At 47.3% G+C, this 15,084-nt stretch overlaps 1 protein-coding gene, 1 long non-coding RNA gene and 1 pseudogene across 2 annotated transcripts; 1 reads left to right on the top strand and 2 right to left on the bottom strand.

Moving 5' to 3' along the window:
- Positions 1 to 912, bottom strand: LOC117859534 (uncharacterized). The gene is made up of 2 exons (XR_011898542.1): positions 543 to 912; positions 1 to 442 (listed from the first exon to the last, which is right to left on the bottom strand). It is a non-coding gene; the product is annotated as an uncharacterized lncRNA (long non-coding RNA).
- Positions 913 to 1,122: 210 nt separating this feature from the next.
- Positions 1,123 to 4,975, top strand: LOC117859533 (uncharacterized). Its single transcript, XM_034742659.2, has 4 exons — positions 1,123 to 2,130; positions 3,267 to 3,800; positions 3,899 to 4,041; positions 4,620 to 4,975. Exons 1-3 carry the CDS (start codon positions 1,276 to 1,278, stop codon positions 4,004 to 4,006), a joined length of 1,497 nt encoding a protein of 498 aa, XP_034598550.1. The 5' UTR covers positions 1,123 to 1,275; the 3' UTR covers positions 4,007 to 4,041; positions 4,620 to 4,975.
- Positions 4,976 to 5,092: 117 nt separating this feature from the next.
- On the bottom strand, positions 5,093 to 6,852 carry LOC117861692 (F-box/LRR-repeat protein At4g14103-like; annotated as a pseudogene).
- Between the last annotated feature and the right edge of the window lie 8,232 nt (positions 6,853 to 15,084).

Genomic DNA, 15,084 nt, shown 5'->3' with positions numbered 1-15,084 from the left:
TGACTTTAAGTCTTGAATATCGATGAAAATGATTATGGGCAGGCAAGATGGAGAACTACGTTTTGACATTCTTAATGTACTACTACGCGATACTAGGCTCGGCAGCGTGAGAGGCCCAAAGCCAGGAGAGGCTCTAATCAGCGGTGGCGGATGTGGACTCCGTGGATGATGCGGCCGCGCCGGTTCGCGCCAAAAGCTGGCGGGGGTCAGGGCCCGCCGCGCTCTGCTCTGAAAGGAAAGGCGGAAAGGCTCCGGCGTCGTCGTCGTCTTCCTTCAATCCCTCCCTCCTCGCACAGCAGGCAACGGCGACCTGAGGACGACGGTGTGGTGGCGCGACGTCCACGCCCATCGATATCGTCACATCGATCCCCATGGCGGCGCACGGAGGAGGAACCAACGCCGGCCGTCGCGTCGCCATGGATGGATCCGGCTGCAGAAAAAGCTGAAGGGAGGAAAGGGAAAAAGCATCATCAGTCATCACATGGCGTCCGTGGGTGAAAGGGTGAACCGATGCGAGTTCCCAGGGCACAAGCAAAGCAAACCTGCAGAACAGAGGATGTTACCCAGCAGCCGCAAGCAGAGAACCGTCGCTGCCGCGTTGAACAGGCGACGGCACCTCGAGACCACGGCGTCTTTTTCTCCCTTTTTCGGGGGTCGCTTTTTCGATCCGTGGGTGGAGGAAGCGTGCAGCCAACAGGTGGACGGCCAAGGTTTCCAGCTCCCCCAACCGGGGGGTGCCTTTCCTCTCTTCCCTGTCCTGTCGTCGTCAAGGTCAAGGACGTCGACCAATGGGGCCGTGGCGCGTGGGTTTTCCGAGATGCCGTCTGCACCAGCGAGCGGATGACCAGGATCATATTCTCTCTGGACCAGATAGCTTCAGCTTTTTCTTCTTCCTCCAGTCATCTCTTCTAACTCTCTATCTAATTAAATGATCATAATGTCGTCAACAACGGATGGTACGAGAGTGCTTTTCATATGCTTGGAGTGCTTGCATGATTAATTGAGCGTAAAAGGATCTTTCTTCGTGATGATAAGCTGACCAAACCATCCTATACTGGTTTAACTTGGAAGAGAGTATGTAACAGAACCCATGAAATGGAATTGATTTAATTCTTGGGCCAAACAAACCACCCATGTACTGGTTGCATGGATTTGACCATGGTTTGAATTTCACTCGACCACCGATTCCCATCCCTTCCGGACGGTTCGTTTCTTCCTCCTCCCTCCACTTCGCCACTTCCCACCAACAAACCACGTCGCCGCCGCTCGCCGCCCATGGCGACCCCATCGCCCGGCGTCCTCCCCCTCCGCGCGCTCCTCGTCGCGCTCCCCCTCCTCTCCCTCATCATCATCTTCCAGCTCCTCCACCGCCCGGCTCCCCTGCCCCCGCCGCTCCGGACCCACGCCCACACCCAGCGCCGCGCCGAGGCGGAGGAGGAGGTGTCCGTTAATTCCCCATCATCCACAACGTCCCCGGCGTCGCGGCATCGATCGGAGCCGGAGCCGACGTCCCTGCGCCACGTGGTGTTCGGCATCGCCTCCTCCCGCCGCACGCTGCCGCTCCGGCTCCGGCTCCTCCGCCTCTGGCTCCGTCCCCCGGCTCGCGCCTTCCTCTTCCTCGACGCCGCGCTCCCCGCGCCGCCGGACCTCCCGAGCGGCGTCGCGCTCCGCGTCTCCGCCGACGCGTCCCGCTTCCCCTACACGCACCCGCGGGGCCTCCCCTCGGCCGTCCGCGTCGCGCGCATCGCGGGGGAGCTCGTCTCCGCGCTCGACCGCGAAGAGGAGGGCCTCAGCCGCCGCCGCCCGCCGCCGCAGTGGCTCGTGCTCGCCGACGACGACACCGCCTTCGTGCTCCCGAACCTGCTCCGCGCCCTCCGCAGGTACGACCACCGCGAGCCCTGGTACCTCGGCGCGCGCTCCGAGTCCGCGGCGCAGAACGCCTGGCACGGCTTCGCCATGGCATACGGCGGCGCCGGCATCGCCGTCAGCTGGCCCCTCGCGCGCCGCCTCGCCCGCTCCCTCGACTCCTGCGTCCTCAGGTACCCGCACCTCTACGGCAGCGACGCCAGGATCTACGCCTGCCTCGCCGAGCTCGGCGTCGAGCTCACCCACGAGCCAGGCTTCCACCAGGTGCGTGCCTTCTTCCTCCTGCAACTCTCCATGCCTGCTTCGTTTTGGAACGTGTCTTTCTCTGCTCCATGTGCCGTTGTGCTGTGCTCTTGGCATGTTCCATTACATGGATATCAGCAGTTGCCATAGAATTATTTAACAAGAAAAAACTATTTTTTTCGTACTCTACTACTTTTACAGCAGAATTGGGTTAGGAGTCGGTGGATTGTCTCAAAACTAGGAAAAAAACAATCAACCTTGTAACTACAATCATTCCTCCTCTGTTCCCCCACATAGTTCACTGCCGCAGAGACGTCAGATGCCTCTAGCTGATGGAGGAGCCAATAAAGTATCCGCGGCGAAGACTGTTCTTTCTTCTATGATGTCTTATGCACTATTATTATCCTATTGTAGTACGATGTTTAGATTGTTTCGACAAGGTATCTGGTTTTTTAATGCTAATATTCAATGTTCTCATGAGGATTGGTTGATGATATTTCATAAGTGAGCATGGATCATATATCACCACCATATGGTTGGCTGGCCAGTACAGGCAGGAAGCATGCTGCCAACAAGCAAACTTTAAGCCCGTGATCTCCGAAAAATAGAAGTATGGCACTAGATGAACTTTTCTGCATTTTTTAAGTTGATCCCCGGATAAAAGCTTATCCTCTGGAACTCTCTCAAGAAATGAAGAACAACACAGCTTGATGGCTACTGGTTAACCTCTGCCATTTTGTAGTGCTGAACCTATACAAAAGTGATCTGCATTGGTAGTCTAGTACATTGACGGACGTTGACGTGAGGGCACTTAAATATTGGCTATTATGGTCCACAATGGGGTGCACACATCCCTTTCAGACAATTTAGTAACACTCTGGTCAGTTCTATCTGAATGTTTGACAAATAGTACTATTGCTGAAGAATATGGTTGTGCAATTTTCATACAGCAGTTGACATGGCTGCACTAGCCATTTCATCTCTTCCTTGTGCTACATCATACTTTTGAAGTTTGCATTTGGTAAAATCTAGAGACTGCTTCTACTTCAGTATTTTCAATGTCATAAAAAAAGCATTTAGCTGTTTAGCGTGCATCAAAATAGGCAGACATAGTTAAACTCCGAGCTTATATCTGTTTTTGCATTTGTTATGACCAGATTGACCTTCATGGGGATATTTCTGGCCTGCTAAGAGCACATCCACTTTCTCCTTTAGTTTCACTGCACCACCTTGATAATGTGTATCCTCTTTACCCTGGTATGGACCGGACAAGAGCAATGAAACATTTCTTCAGGGCTGCTAATGCTGATCCAGCGAGGATCCTGCAACAAACAGTGTGTTATGACAGCAAAAGATCCCTTACAGTATCAATCGCATGGGGCTATTCAGTTCAGGTGTTCAAAGGCAATATTCTGCTCCCTGACCTCCTTGCTGTGCAGAAAACATTTGTGCCATGGAAAAGGGGTCGCAATGTTACAGATGTCTATATGTTTAACACCAAACATGTTCCCAGAGATGAGTGCAAAAGAGGAGCTCTTTTCTTTCTGAAAAGCATTTCTTCGGGGGAAGGCAAGACACAAACCACTTACAATAGACAGCCACCGAGAAAATGCTTGCCTGACTTGATACCATTGAAGAATCTAAGTCTGATAAAAGTGACGGCTGAACAACTGCAACTGATTCCTGGGAAGGTATGATAGGGGTAACTTTTGGCATCAATGGTTGCTTAAATTGCATTGCTTACGCTAACATTTTATAATCTTTGTTACTGGTCTATATATATTTTCAGGCCTTAAAACGGCATTGTTGTGACATTGTACCTTCTTCATCTGATACCACCATGGATGTTAACATCAGAAAATGCAAAGATGATGAGTTGATCGCGATGCATTCATAGTCATTCTTCTGTCAGATGGACGCTCATCTATTGCAGTAAGTCCCCACCCCACCCAAAAAAGAACACTCGCATTATCATGATTCATGAACAGCCAACCCACTTCATCTGCTCAAAGCTTCAAACTTTCCAAAACCGGTTCTATATTTCTGTTACATGGCCCGCGTCACTTCATTTAATTTTGGTTCGTTTTAATAGGACTAATTAGAGTTACAGAAATGTATTGCAGTGCATGAGAGTTTTGGGATTCTTTTATTAATAAAATTATATGTAGCATTTTAAGTCCACGTTCGTCCTGGCAGTATTCGATATGCAGTGAACAATGACAGTTTGCATTGCCGCAGTTGTCCATTGCTTATTGGGCCCATTTCATTGCTCTTATCAAATTTGAAAAAAAAATTGTCTACACAATGTTAATGCCGTGTTTTTTTATCTCACACACTTTGCATTTTTTTGTGTTGATATGATATATTTTTCAAACAGCTGCCATATATCACAAAAGGAGGGAACCTGAAACAATATCACTATACTTTCCAAGCAGCTGCCGTATTTTTTTTTCAGTTCATTTTTGTATATTTTTCAGTTCATTTTCATAAATAGCCCCCTTTCATTGCAGGAGGTCATCATCCACCCCAATCGTGTCCTGAAACTGAGCCATGCTCTTTGAAGAATCATCATGGATGAACACTAGATTTATTATAGTATAGACAGAGACAGAAACAGCAAAGAAATACAGATACATACAGAGTCTAGACAGAGGTAGGAACGTAGGATAAATTAGCAATTTAGCATCTCTATTCCTTCAAATAGCAGAGTCGGGGCAACAGCATTTGATTGTTCCATAGTCTGACTTGTAACATCAAATAGTCATATTTTTCGCAGACAATGCTGCAAATAATACAGCTCACGCAAATCACCTTTTTGTTGGGGCGTTGAGATGGATCTTGGAAATGTGAAAAAAGTTTACACTTATTTCTCACCATTTGTGATATCCCATACAGAGTATATCTCTTGAAATGTTCATGTTTCAAGTAACAAATAAATAAAACTGCTACATAAAAGTTCTCCAGACAAAGTAAACATAGCACTCCTTTGATTCTACTCGATCTGAAATCAGTACAAGTATGCATGTGACTACCAGAACTGCTGCCTAGGGCGTTCTGTGACAGTGATCGCTTTACCAAACCGTTCTGAGTACGGTGCGCCCATTCACAAATCTCACCCTGAGGTATACCTAAATTCACCGAGCCAGGGCTACATGGTATTCTCACCATTGGTTCAATGGTCACGTGCTCGAGCTCAGCACCCATTTCCAAAATGCCACACAGCAGCTCGACCTGAGCCCGGTAGCACCGGAACCCACTCATGTAGACCGTATTGAGGCGATCATGGTGGCGCATATGGTAGGAGACTCCCTCACCATGCCAGCAGTGACCAAAAGCAACAGGCACATAATGCATCATCTGTTTCATGAAGACAACTCTGTCAGTATTGCAATCTACATAGTCAAATATTTGTCCTTTTTAGGTCCATCCATGACTAAACCAACAGGAGGCTTCTGTTCGGCAGCAAAGAAAGCAAGGAAGAGAAACAAAAGCAAGATAGAAGACCACTCACATGCAATTCTAGCGTCTCTAGCTGTGGCGCAAAAGCCAAATACCGTGACAACTGAAGAATTCCACTGTGTCTATTTGGAGCTTTTGTAAAAATAAGTATCTCATAAGTCAGATGCTTCAAATTCAGAAACATGCATGCTGGCCTTGTTGTCGACGTATGCACCTGAAACATGACCAAAACAATTAAGGCATTTTTTTTGCGAAAACAAATACGGAAACATTAACACCTCCATTTGAACAGCTAGGAAGCAAGCAAAGAAAATGATAAACATCAGGTACCTGTGAGGACCAGACCGGTAGATTTGTGTGCATATTAGCATGTACATGGAGCATCTTGACTGCCGAAACACTGGGAATTCCATGGAATACGTGGCCAAGTACTTTATTATTGTCTTGTTCAAGCCATGTCGGGTGAAAAGTCAGGGTTGCCTTCTGTAATTTTGAGCAACCATGAAGCACAATAGGAATCGCAGTACCTTTGTACCCAAAACGAGAAAGATTAGGAACATTAAACCTAATCATCTGGACACGCACATTGGAAATTAGCAAATGTCTAAGTTTATCAAGTTGTTGTGGTATATTCAGATCAGCCACTCCAGAGCAGGCGATGAGCTCCAAGTCCTCAAGAATAGAGCAACTTAATAGCAAGCCTGAAAGATCTCCAATAATTTGAATGCAGTGCAGATGAAGACTTCTGAGTTTTGTAAAGCCACATATATCCGAGTGGGGCTTTATAGAGACATTGGTGAGAAACAAACACCGGATAAAAGGGCGGCCTTGAGCACCTAAAGCCTCAAGAGGGAAATGATGAACTTGCTTGGTTGGTCCTACATAATTTCCTTTCGGCCGCAGGTTCATATCTATAATATTAGCCTTTGATCCAGTGGCAAAGCAAATCCACCTGTTAAGAATATCTGAGTCCATCCGAAGGCTGTACCTGACACTGAACTTATCTAGCCCTATTCCACTGTGCTGCTGAATAATGGAATTCACTGTCTCAATGAACTTTGGTCTTTCTATTTTGACACTATCCACATCGGTGGAGCCGTCTTTGCTGCCATCAAAGCACAGATTAGGATACCTTGTCCAGAGCTTTCTCCAGCTTCTTGGCACGAGGCTTGTCCTTGCAGCCTCTTTTAGTGACAGCAGCGACAGTACAAGATGTTGAATTTCCTGCAACAAGGATGACGAGGGTTGAGTACTTGGGTTTTGATCAAACCACCTGATAGGCATGATAGTCATTAGTACTCATGAGTCAGGAGACACAATGATTGAAGATTAAGTTCAAAGTGGTTTTCCTCTCTATCTTTTTTCCCAAAGGAAAACCTAAACAGATAAGATTGTGCAACCTAGGCACTGTAGCTCGCCCAACGACATGGAGGTTCGTGCACGGGCAACAATGGAACACCATGAATGCAAGCTCGGAAACGATTTTTTTTTTTGAAGAAACAGGAGGGTGACCCCTACTGATTATATAAAAGAAAGGTTAAAACAGGTACAAAGCAGCCAACAAGGCAGAAAAGTAAGAAGAAGCAACAAAAGGTCTACAAGTAAAACCAAAAAAAAAGGGGGAGAAGGGGTCTATCAGTAAGTTACAAAGCGGCCACCCAATCTAACATCTGTGGTTGTAAGAGGGGCCTAGCCCTATGAAGCGCTACCTGACGAAACTCTGAAATGAATTTCCTTTTGACATCTCTGATCGCCGGAGCCACGTTATTGAAAGTCCAGTCATTTCTGGATGTCCATATACTCCAAGACATGAGGATTATTATTTCCATAGAGAAGGGTAAAAGAAGCTGCCTTCTAATATTAAGGAAGATGGAGATGGCCGATCTGGTGGAGGGATAAGAGATACCGACCGAGCGCCAACAGGCCTTGGCGAAGTTGCATCGTAGGAAGAGATGTGCTGCCGTCTCACGTTTTTGTAGGATGCACATTTCGCACGCTGTGGAATCCAAAGCCATGGATCTCCTGCTGAGGACATCTTTGGTGTTAACTCTGTCCTTCATGAGTAGCCAAAAGAAGATTTTGTGTTTGTTTTGACATTTTGATCTCCATAACCAGCTGAAGATTGGGTGAGCTCTTCTTTCCCCAATAAGGATTTTGTATGTCTTAGAGGTTGAGAAGAGAGGATTACCCCAAGTGTACACCCATATATCTTGGGGCAGTGAGTTGTCTATCTGATGTAAGATCCCCTGTAATTGTGTGAGCTGATCATGTGCCTCTGTTGACAAAGGTATCTGCACTATATCCAGCAAAGGGCCTTGCAAGACCTTCTTGAGTGTGATTCTTTCATCTTTTGCATAGGAGGCTAGCTGTGGGAAATCACGAGATAGGAGATGGTTGTTCCAGGTATCTTTCCAGAATAGGACTGTGCCACCATCAGAGACTCTAGCAGACGCTATTCCCTTGTATAAAGCGATGAGCTTCACTATGTCTCGCCACCAGAAGGACCCTTTCCTACGTCCTCCAGGGAGATTACCGTGCTGGTAATAGCTTTCCCATAGAAGGTGTACCCAGGGAATGTCCTCTTGGGAGTAGAACTTGTGCAGGAATTTGAGTAGAAGAGCTTCATTTTGATTCTGGAGGTTGATGACCCCCAAACCCCCTTGCTTCTTGGGCAGACACACCAAAGGCCAAGCCGCTTTAGATGGTTTCCTAGATGTCAAATCTGAACCTCTCCAGAGGCAGTGCTTTCTGAATTTATCAATCTGTGCAATAACCCCTTTTGGAAGCTTAAAGGTGGCCATATGAAACATTACTGTTGATGTTAAAACCGAATTGACAAGATGTAGTTTTCCACCTTGTGATAACATAGAAGAAATACCACCCAACTTTCTCTCAACCTTCTTAATAACTGGGAGGAAGTCTTCAAATTTTGGTTTGGTCATACCCAGGGGCAATCCAAGATAAGTAAAGGGGAGGGAACCAGCTTGACAATTGAGCACGTTGGCTAGAACCTGCAGGGTTTCTAGACTTGTGTTTATGGGAACCATAACTGTTTTGGCAAAGTTGACCTTCAAACCAGTAGATTCAGCAAACATGTCTAGGATGGATTTTAATTGTAGGAGTTGACTTTGATCTGCTTCCATGATTAACAGAGTGTCATCTGCATATTGAATGACAGGGAAATCTGTGCCCACACCATTTGCAATGGGCAAACGAATTCTGCCTTCCTCTTTGGCTCTATTTAGGATGGACTGTAGGAGGTCGGCTGCTAACACAAAGAGAAGTGGCGAAAGAGGATCACCCTGCCTGACTCCCCTCTTGCAGTGGAAAACTTTCCCCGGGACCCCATTCAGAATTACTGAGGATGTTCCTGAGGTAAGAATGCTTTCAATCCATTTGATCCATCTGTTTCCAAAACCCTTATGCTTTAGGATTTCCAATATTGCCCGATGTTCAATTTTGTCAAAGGCCTTTTCAAAATCCAGTTTGAATAACCAAGTCCTTCCTAGAGGCTTTATAGATGTGTAGGAACTCAAAAGCCCATGCCAAGCAATCCTGGATGCTTCTGGTCTTAATGAAGCCATATTGATTTTTATGCACTAGTTCTGGAATGACCTTCTGAAGCCTTTCAGCAAGAATTTTTGTGATAAGCTTGATTGATGAGTTAAGGAGAGAAATAGGTCTGAAGTCCCCTACCTCCAGAGGGCAGTCCTTTTTCGGGATAAGGGTAATATATGAAGAATTGATACTCCTTACACATACTTCTCCATCGTAGAAAGCATCACAAAGGGAGTAGAAGTCAGGGGCTATCAGGTGCCAGCATTTCTTTATAAACTCACCATTAAAACCATCTGGACCAGGGGATTTGTTAGCAGGTAAATCCATAATAACATTATCAATTTCCTGTCTTGAAAAGGGTGATTCCAACCGCTCCAGGTGATTGGAGGGGAGTAGGAGGGATTGGAGGTCAAAGTACATATGGGTGTAATTGCTCCTGCCCATCCTGTCTCTGAAAGTTTCCCACAGCAAGGTAGCTTTGACGTGATGATCCTTAAATTGCTGGCCGGATTGATTTTGGAGACAGGTGATATGATTGAATTTGTTTCTGATAGATGCCCTTGCATGGAAGAATTGAGTGCTTTCATCTCCCAGTTTAACCCAATTGATGGAGCTTCTCTGCTTCCAGTAAATCTTCTGTTGTTGTAGAAGAGCGGACAGATGTGAAGAGATTACATCCCTGAATGTCCACTCTTCCAGAGTTAGATCTCTGAATTCCTCCATGACATCAAGGAAGAAAAGCACATCCTTTGTGTTTTGAATAGTTTTGGCTAAACTCTGTAGATTTGATTTCCAAGCTCTCAGCTCCTTTCGTAGATTCTTGAATTTAGCTCCAATGATCCTAGCCTTGTCACTATAAGGTGGGACATAGTTCCAACTCCTTTGCAAAAGAACTGGGAAGTGCTCGTGATGTAGCCAATAGTTTTCAAACCTGAACAGCTGAGGTGCTGGAATATGGGTTGAGGCTGAAATAACACAGGGATTATGATCCGATGAATCTCTAGAAAGGACAGAGGCACAAGTGTTGGGGTATTTGGATATCCAGGATGAGGAAGAGAAGAACCAGTCTAATCTCTCCAGGAGGGGACTGACTTGTTTGTTGGTCCAGGTGTATTTTCCCCCTTTTAGCTGAATTTCATTTAGACTTAAACGGCTGATGGCATAATTGAAGAGGAACATATCTTGGAGATTACCTCCTGGCTTATTTCTATTATCTGGCCTTCTTAGGAGATTAAAGTCACCCACAACGAGCCAATGTTCCTCCTCAGGCATATCAATTCGTTTGAACCACCTTAAAAATTCAACTTTTCCATCTGGGGTACAGGGGGCATAGATGTTTGTTATGATCCAGGAGTCCCCAGAGAGTTTGCAATGGAATTCTATGGACTGCGCAAACCTATTCTGAAAGAGAGGTTCTCCTCTGAGTTTGTCATTATTCCAAAAGACCAATAAACCACCAGAGTTCCCAATTGACGGGACAAAATCAAACTGATTGAACTTTGTGCAACAAAAATTCCTCAGATAGGCTTCAGAGAAGGAATCTCTTTTGGTTTCTTGTAAGCAGATAATATCAGCTTTAGATTCAGCGATTTTACTTCTAATGGCATTCCATCTAGTCACCGAATTGATGCCCCTCACATTCCAAGACAAAATATTCCATGATCTTCTAGTATTCATATAAACCAGGGGGGGAGCTAACTGAATCACTATGCCAATCTTCATGAAACATAAGAGGCAAGAAACAAAAGGGGGATAAAAGGCACAGCTGATGAACAAACAACCGAGGCACATAAAAGCCAGCAACTTCCAGAAACGATAACCGACCACAAAGAGGAATGGCCATACAATTTTTATGGTACGACATAAAGAGTTCATCACTGAGTCACTAAAAAAGCAGGTCCAGAGAGTTAACCACATAAGCCAACATTAGACAAAAGACATGAAAGCGGCTTTAGATCTCTTTAGACTCCGTTGGAGCTGTTGGACGACGCTTCTGACAGGGCCTCCTTCCCCTTGCTGTCAGCTTCAGAAAGTCTTGTGGTCGTCGTCCTCCCTATGGGTTTCTGAGATCCTGAGTTAAAGGACAGCTTTCCTGGGCCAATCTTAGTTCTGTCGAGCGCGCATACCTTTGTACCCAAGCTCTGGATAACATCAGCACTGATTGTAGGTGGGCAAGCAGAGCAAGCTAAGCATGTGTTGTCCTGACAAGGAGATCTGCGAAAGCCTTTGCTTTTAGCTTTGATGCGGTCGCTCCTTCTGACCGAGGATTCACATTCTGGTGCCGCTCTGATGCCCAAACGAACTCTGGCTTTCTTAGGTGACCTTGCTTCCTTCAAATCAGGTTTAGCTGCCTTACAGAGTCCAGGAGTCGAAGAGCCCACCTCTTCCTGAGAGAGCGAGCAGATGAGGGGAGTAGAACTTGGGCATCTCTGAGGAATAGCAAAAGCCATCAAAGCTGTCTGGTTGGAGCACGAGAGCAAGAATTCCCAGGTCTTGGAGGCCAGAAACTGCTTAGCCCAATCAAAGTGTTCTGGAGACATGAGCATATTAATGAAGAAAGCAGCCCAATCAGAAGGTATCTGGGTCACCTGCTCAGGACATCCAACAGGAGAGAAGTGTTGGGCCCAAAGTCTGTAAACATTGGGGTTCTGCCCAGGCCTTTGCTTATCTATGTTAAAGTCCTTGGGAGTGGAAAGACAGTCTGGTAAGAAAGATGACATGCTGCCCGTGATATTCCTGGGCAAGTGGGAGAGATTCACCTGCTGATCTTGAGTGAGGACCATGTTTATATTGAGATTAACAAACAGATGACCCTCCTGGGCCACATTCTGACCAAGACCCACTCCCTCTTGAATAGGGGCCTGCAGCCCAAGGACAACTTCCTGGGCACCTTGATTCCCTTCCTGAGCCCCCATCTGGACCATGTTGCCATGTTGAGCCCCCATCTGCTGTGCATGAAAATCCAAGGGATGACCCATTTGGGGTGGTGGTGCAATAGGATCCAGCACTATGGCTTGAGGTGAGCCCTCATTGAAGACCACCATAGGCAACAGAGGTGCTTCCAAATCAGGAGATGGAGAAGCCTGTGGCGGTGGAGACAGATGGAGGTGAAGGTCCAATTCCACTTGCTGCTCCTCCTCCTGATGAATAGCCTGAGCTTCCTCTAAAAGTATATCCAGCATAGCTTCATCATCAGGATCTTCCTCGTCACCAATATCCTCCATTAAATCATCTTCTTGCATGTTCTGGTTGTTCTGGTTGTCCTGTGGGTTGTCATTTAGGTCAGGAATACCCCCATCCTGTTGCAAGGCCGGGTTCTGAAAATTATCAAGCTGATTTGGTGGGCCTTGGGGCTGGATGCCTGGAAAAACAAAGTTGTCATCTAGCCCCCCTGGGGGTATATCCTCATCCTGCAGAAATCCCCCCAACAAGTTCTGCTGCAAGATTTCACATTGGACTGTGAACGAAACTCCTTCAAAATCATCTCCTTCAGAAAGGATAAGGTAATGCGGTATATCCGTAAGCTCCGTCACTCTTGCTTTTATAATTACTCTCGCCAGCACATTATCTTTTTGCCAGAGAATCATTCTGCCAAAAGAACAGATAGCATCTTCTATTTCGCGGACTGAGCAGCTATCTAGCGGGAACCCGATGAGCATTAACCAGCATTCTCTGTTAAAAGTAACCCTTCTAGCATTAGCTGCTCTATTGTGCTGGACAAACAAAAAAGCAAACCCATTACGAAAATGAGGGCTTTGAGCGATTAAAGCATCTCTGTCTGACGGGCGACCCAACCGAACATAGGCTTGCCCCCTTCCAAAGGGACACCGCTGAACATCAAGAACCTCAAGCCCCAAATCATGTTCCAGGAATTGTAAAATGACATTGCGCAGAGGACCAAAGAGAATCTCACCAGGGGGGAGATTTGTCACTGTGACAATGGCCAGATTCTCATTTCTTGGAGTCGCCCTGGGGTGGACGACCCTAGCAAATTGCTGGCGACCATGAATGATGACTCTGTTGAACCCTGCTAGCATCATCGGCTGAGGGTCTATGTTGAGGAAAGCCATGGGTGCTGAGGGGAGAGGTGGAGGACGGCAGGTGGCGATGTTCTCTGGAGTTGGGGGGAACTGTTGCAGAGTAGGGGGACCCAACAAAGACGAAGGGGTCAGAGGGGGAGCGACGGTTGCAATTCTGGGCAGAGGAACAGGAGGTTGAGCAGGTGAGGTGGGCCGCTGTCCTGGAGATGGGCCGGCCTTGAACCAAGTGAGGTGGCAATTGGAGGGCCAATCTCCGGCTGAGAGGCAAGGAGAAAAAGAACAGCCGAAAGAGTCGCCACAGCGCTTAATGAAACCTTGGAGATCGTGGTAAGCTTTGCAGTCATTACGGGTGTGCCCCTGCTTTTTACAGTGCCGGCAGTAGATACGGCTGACACATGAGGATCTTAGGTGGTTGGGAGATAGACATCGGGAACACCTGAGATCTCTAGAACCAGCAAGATCAAAGCTAGAGATCCTAGAAACTGAAGGCCCACGCCCTACAACCGGCCTATTATCCCGCACATTTGACCGATTCAAACCTGGGATGACCAGACGTTGGAAAACCGACTGTCTGACTTTCTTCGGAGCCAACGGCAAGGGTCGATCAGAGGTTGAGGAGGTGCCAACCAGGGAAGCTGAATTGCGAAGAAGAGGTCGATCTCCAAGAGGAACCAAATTGACACCCGAGAGGGGAGAATCCTTGTTCAAATTTAACTTAATAGTTTCCGCATAAGACCGGGAGAAACCTGAAGAAGAGCAGTCTTTTGATGCTAAAGAAGGGGAACTATCATCATGAAAACCCTTAGCTGCTTGGGAGGAGCTTCCATAGAAACGATATCCAGAGAGAGCTTGAGAAGCCTTATCATAATTAACCGATTTGTTGAAGCCAACGTTCCAGGGATCATCAGATTTCAACATAGTCTGATCAGCAGCAAGAGAAACCGCTTTTCCTTTTCTGGGGCGCACAAGCTCCCAGTGATAAGCAGGCCCAGAATCTTTCTTGGCAAAGGAGAATGCCTGCGCTAGCCCGGAGGAGTTGTTGAAGAAAAACCCAACATGAAAACCATCACAAGAGAAATCCTTGAGGTCCATACAGAGAAAGCCAACATGTTTAGAGGATACATGAAACTTGAATACTTGATGGCCCAGATGAGAAACGTGAAAACCCGAGGCAGGCCCGCCAAGAATCGCTTGGAGACAATGGCTCACGGAAGGCGGAGTCAGCCGGAAATTGTTCCTGCTGAACGCTATCACCAGAGAGAACCCTTGATGCTGAGCAGACGGGGGTTGGACCACTTGGGATCCAAGCAGATCTCTCACCTTGGCAGCAAAGGCAAAACCATGACTCTGGACAAACTTGAAAGAGGCCATGAAGACAAACCCAAGAAGAACCAAGAGCAGGCAGAAAAGAACAGCGGACAGAAGAGATCAGTCACCAGGGGTGGTGAGAAACTAGAGGCCTGGCAAACGTCTCTGGGGAAAAGGACAGCGGGACCAGAGGAAACACCAACTGAGAGCGCTCCAGCAAGGAGTTACCTGACCGGCGCCAGCCAACCGGCCGACTAGGGCAAGGCGGAGGCCGTGGCCATGGCCGTGGCCATGGCAGCGCGGTCCGCTCTCGCTCTCTTCGTCTGAATCGATTCCTCCAACGACGTACGTTCCCGGAGGTAAACCGCACGGTTGGCGTATGCAAGGGCCTCCGCTCAGAAACGATTTGCCGGATTGTTTTGCTACACTAGCAACTTGATAAGCATGGACTCGTTTCCATCCCCCCAAACCGACCCAACGAAAGCGGAGGGGCAGAGTAAACCTCAGGGAGGTCCTCCATGCGGAAGGAGACGGACGGATACGGCCGCGGCGGCGCAAGTGCTTCGTTGATGCCGCCGTGGCGCTCCAGCCTCCTCCGTGTAATGCCCCT

This window comes from Setaria viridis, chromosome 6 (genome assembly GCF_005286985.2).
Source record: "Setaria viridis chromosome 6, Setaria_viridis_v4.0, whole genome shotgun sequence".
NCBI classification, from domain to species: domain Eukaryota; kingdom Viridiplantae; phylum Streptophyta; class Magnoliopsida; order Poales; family Poaceae; genus Setaria; species Setaria viridis.
The sequence above is the reverse complement of the archived record's forward strand: the minus strand, read 5'-3'. Positions and strand labels throughout refer to the sequence as shown.